The following is a 2,205-nucleotide window of genomic DNA, read 5'->3' on the forward strand; positions in this document are numbered from 1 at the left end:
CACTGTCACAGGCTCTGGGACCTCTGCACTGCTGGGGGCCAGCCGGGAGCAGGGACAGCGACAGCCCAGACCCCAGCGGGTACCTCGCTCATGCAGCCGGATGGCCTCCAGGAGGTAGGGCACCAGCAGCCTGTTCACGATGAAGCCGGGCGTGTCCTGCAGCAGAGGACAGACTCCTTACCCACCCGTGCCACACCTGCGTTCCTCTGTTCAAGCCCTGTTGAACACCTCAGTCCACCCCAGGGGCAGCGCCCCTTCCCCCCTCTCCCACTCCCCTCCAGAATCCGGATGGGTGCAGGGATGGTCACTGTCCCCAGGGTCCCGTGCACAGGGCAGCAGGCCGGGCCGGTGCAGGTGGAGAACTCTGCTCACGGGGGCCCCCAGTCCTGGCCCTGTGACCGCTCAGCCTTACCGCACAGTCACCACATTCTCCCCAGCAAAGCAGCACCATCGCCCCAGAGCGGCCTGGACTCATCTACAGGAACCAGGCCACTGGCTGGAGCATCCGAGTGACACTGCCCACCACCGAGGACACACCAAGGCTCCCGGCCTGAGGGGGCAGCACTGCGGCCTGGCTGAGACCCGGGCAGCAGGAAGGCGACCCTCAGGCTGTCCCGTGCCGCTCTCAGCAGCTCAGAGAGCAGGGCCCAGCAAGCCAGCCAGTGTCAGGCCGCACTGGAGGTCAGAGCAGCCGATGCCAGAACAGTGCTGCTCCCCCACGGCCCAGGTCCTCTAGAGCGGCCGGAACCTGTGCTGTGCTGCTTAACTCCACAGCCAAGAGGAGGCAGCAGGCGATGAGCGAGGCCCAAATCACCAGCACGACGCCGCTTCTTCCCCCAGTAGCGCACAGGACACTGGCATGGGTGCTGGCCGGCCAAGAGCTCACGACAGCAGGGCCTGCAGGTCCCAGCCAGTGGGCGCAGAGTCCCAGAGACCACAGGGTGCCCCTCTGGGCTCCTGTGGGGCAGGCATCTCCCGCTGGGCACACTGGGCCGGGAGTTTCCACCGGCTCATCACCCAGGCACCTTCTGGGTCCCCACCGCCACACTGTACCTTGCAGGACACAGGGTGCTTGCCCAGCTTTCTGGCGAAGTCCAGCAGCGACTCGAACGTCTTCTGGCTGGTCATGGGCGTCTTGATGACCTGTGGCAGAGCAGCATCAGGGCCCACAGCCCTCAGGGACAGATGTGCTGGGCAATATGGGGTTCTCAGAGAAGGCAAGAGCCACCTGCACGCCACTGTCAGGCAGTGCCCTGCTGCAGGCTCAGCCAGGCTTGAGGCATACGGCACGAGCAGCGGCTCTGCAGGCCCTGACTGAGATCCAGGCTCCAGCCGGCTGCACCCTGGAGAAACCGACCAAGACGCAGTGCTGGTCCTGTGGGGCTTCAAGTACCTGCTTCCCTTCCGGGCCTGCGCCACATCCCAGGGCCCCGAGGTAGCTCAGGTCACACTCAGGAGTCCAGAGGCCCGCTCTTCCATGGCCTCCAGGTGTGGGCAGCGAGTCACCGGAGGACAGCCCCAACCACACTCCCCCAACACACCTGCCGGCCCGGCCTGGGGGAGGGGACCCACTGAATTTAAACACGCTCATAGGTGCGCTGCAGCGCGGAACTTCCGACCGAGTCGGGGTGGGCGGGCTGGGCTTCGGCCCCTGACCCTCCACGGAAGGCTCCGCTCACCCTGAAAGGCGAATGGTGGCGACCCGGCGCTCTCCCACAGCACCTGTTCAGCCCCATGATCACAGCCCCGACCCACCCGGGGCAGAGAAACGCGCGGCGCCAAGGGCAACAGCAGAACCAGAGCACGGCAGGAACCTGGGCTCCTCCACATCTGCGGGGTCCGCCCTCGGCCCCAGCCCCTGCGTCACACATCCGGGGCAGGGGGCCACTGACCTCCACCAGCTTCATGATTGGCACTGGGTTGAAGAAGTGGAGGCCGGCGAAGCGGTCCTGCCGCGTGGTGGCGTTGGCGATGCTGGTGATCTGCAGGGACGACGTGTTGCTGGCGAAGATGGTGTGCCTGCGGGAGAGCGGGCTGAGCCGAGGCCTCGCCGGCGACCTGCTTCCCGCAGGTGCCTGCGGCCCAATGCCGCTCTTCCCGCGTTCAAACCAAACGGAAGACCCGCAGACCCACGGGAAACCGCTGGGACGCGGGGGCCGGCACCGCCACCCGTTCAGGTACTGCTTACAAAGAGCGGGAAACAGG

General features: G+C 66.4%; 1 protein-coding gene across 1 annotated transcript in view; it reads right to left on the minus strand.

Annotated features, from left to right (window-relative positions):
- Hadh (hydroxyacyl-CoA dehydrogenase) overlaps nucleotides 1–2,205 on the minus strand; it is an 8,725-nt gene that overhangs the window by 3,900 nt on the left and 2,620 nt on the right. Inside the window, exons 3-5 of the mRNA XM_019210256.2 lie at nucleotides 1,893–2,019; nucleotides 1,054–1,143; nucleotides 84–156 (exon numbers count right to left, since the gene is read on the minus strand). Of these exons, the coding sequence (XP_019065801.1) occupies nucleotides 84–156; nucleotides 1,054–1,143; nucleotides 1,893–2,019 (290 nt within the window). The remainder of the gene's footprint in view (nucleotides 1–83; nucleotides 157–1,053; nucleotides 1,144–1,892; nucleotides 2,020–2,205) is intronic.

The sequence above is a fragment of the Fukomys damarensis genome, unplaced genomic scaffold (assembly GCF_012274545.1).
Source record: "Fukomys damarensis isolate Sample0158 unplaced genomic scaffold, DMR_v1.0_HiC HiC_scaffold_25, whole genome shotgun sequence".
In the NCBI taxonomy this organism is placed as follows: domain Eukaryota; kingdom Metazoa; phylum Chordata; class Mammalia; order Rodentia; family Bathyergidae; genus Fukomys; species Fukomys damarensis.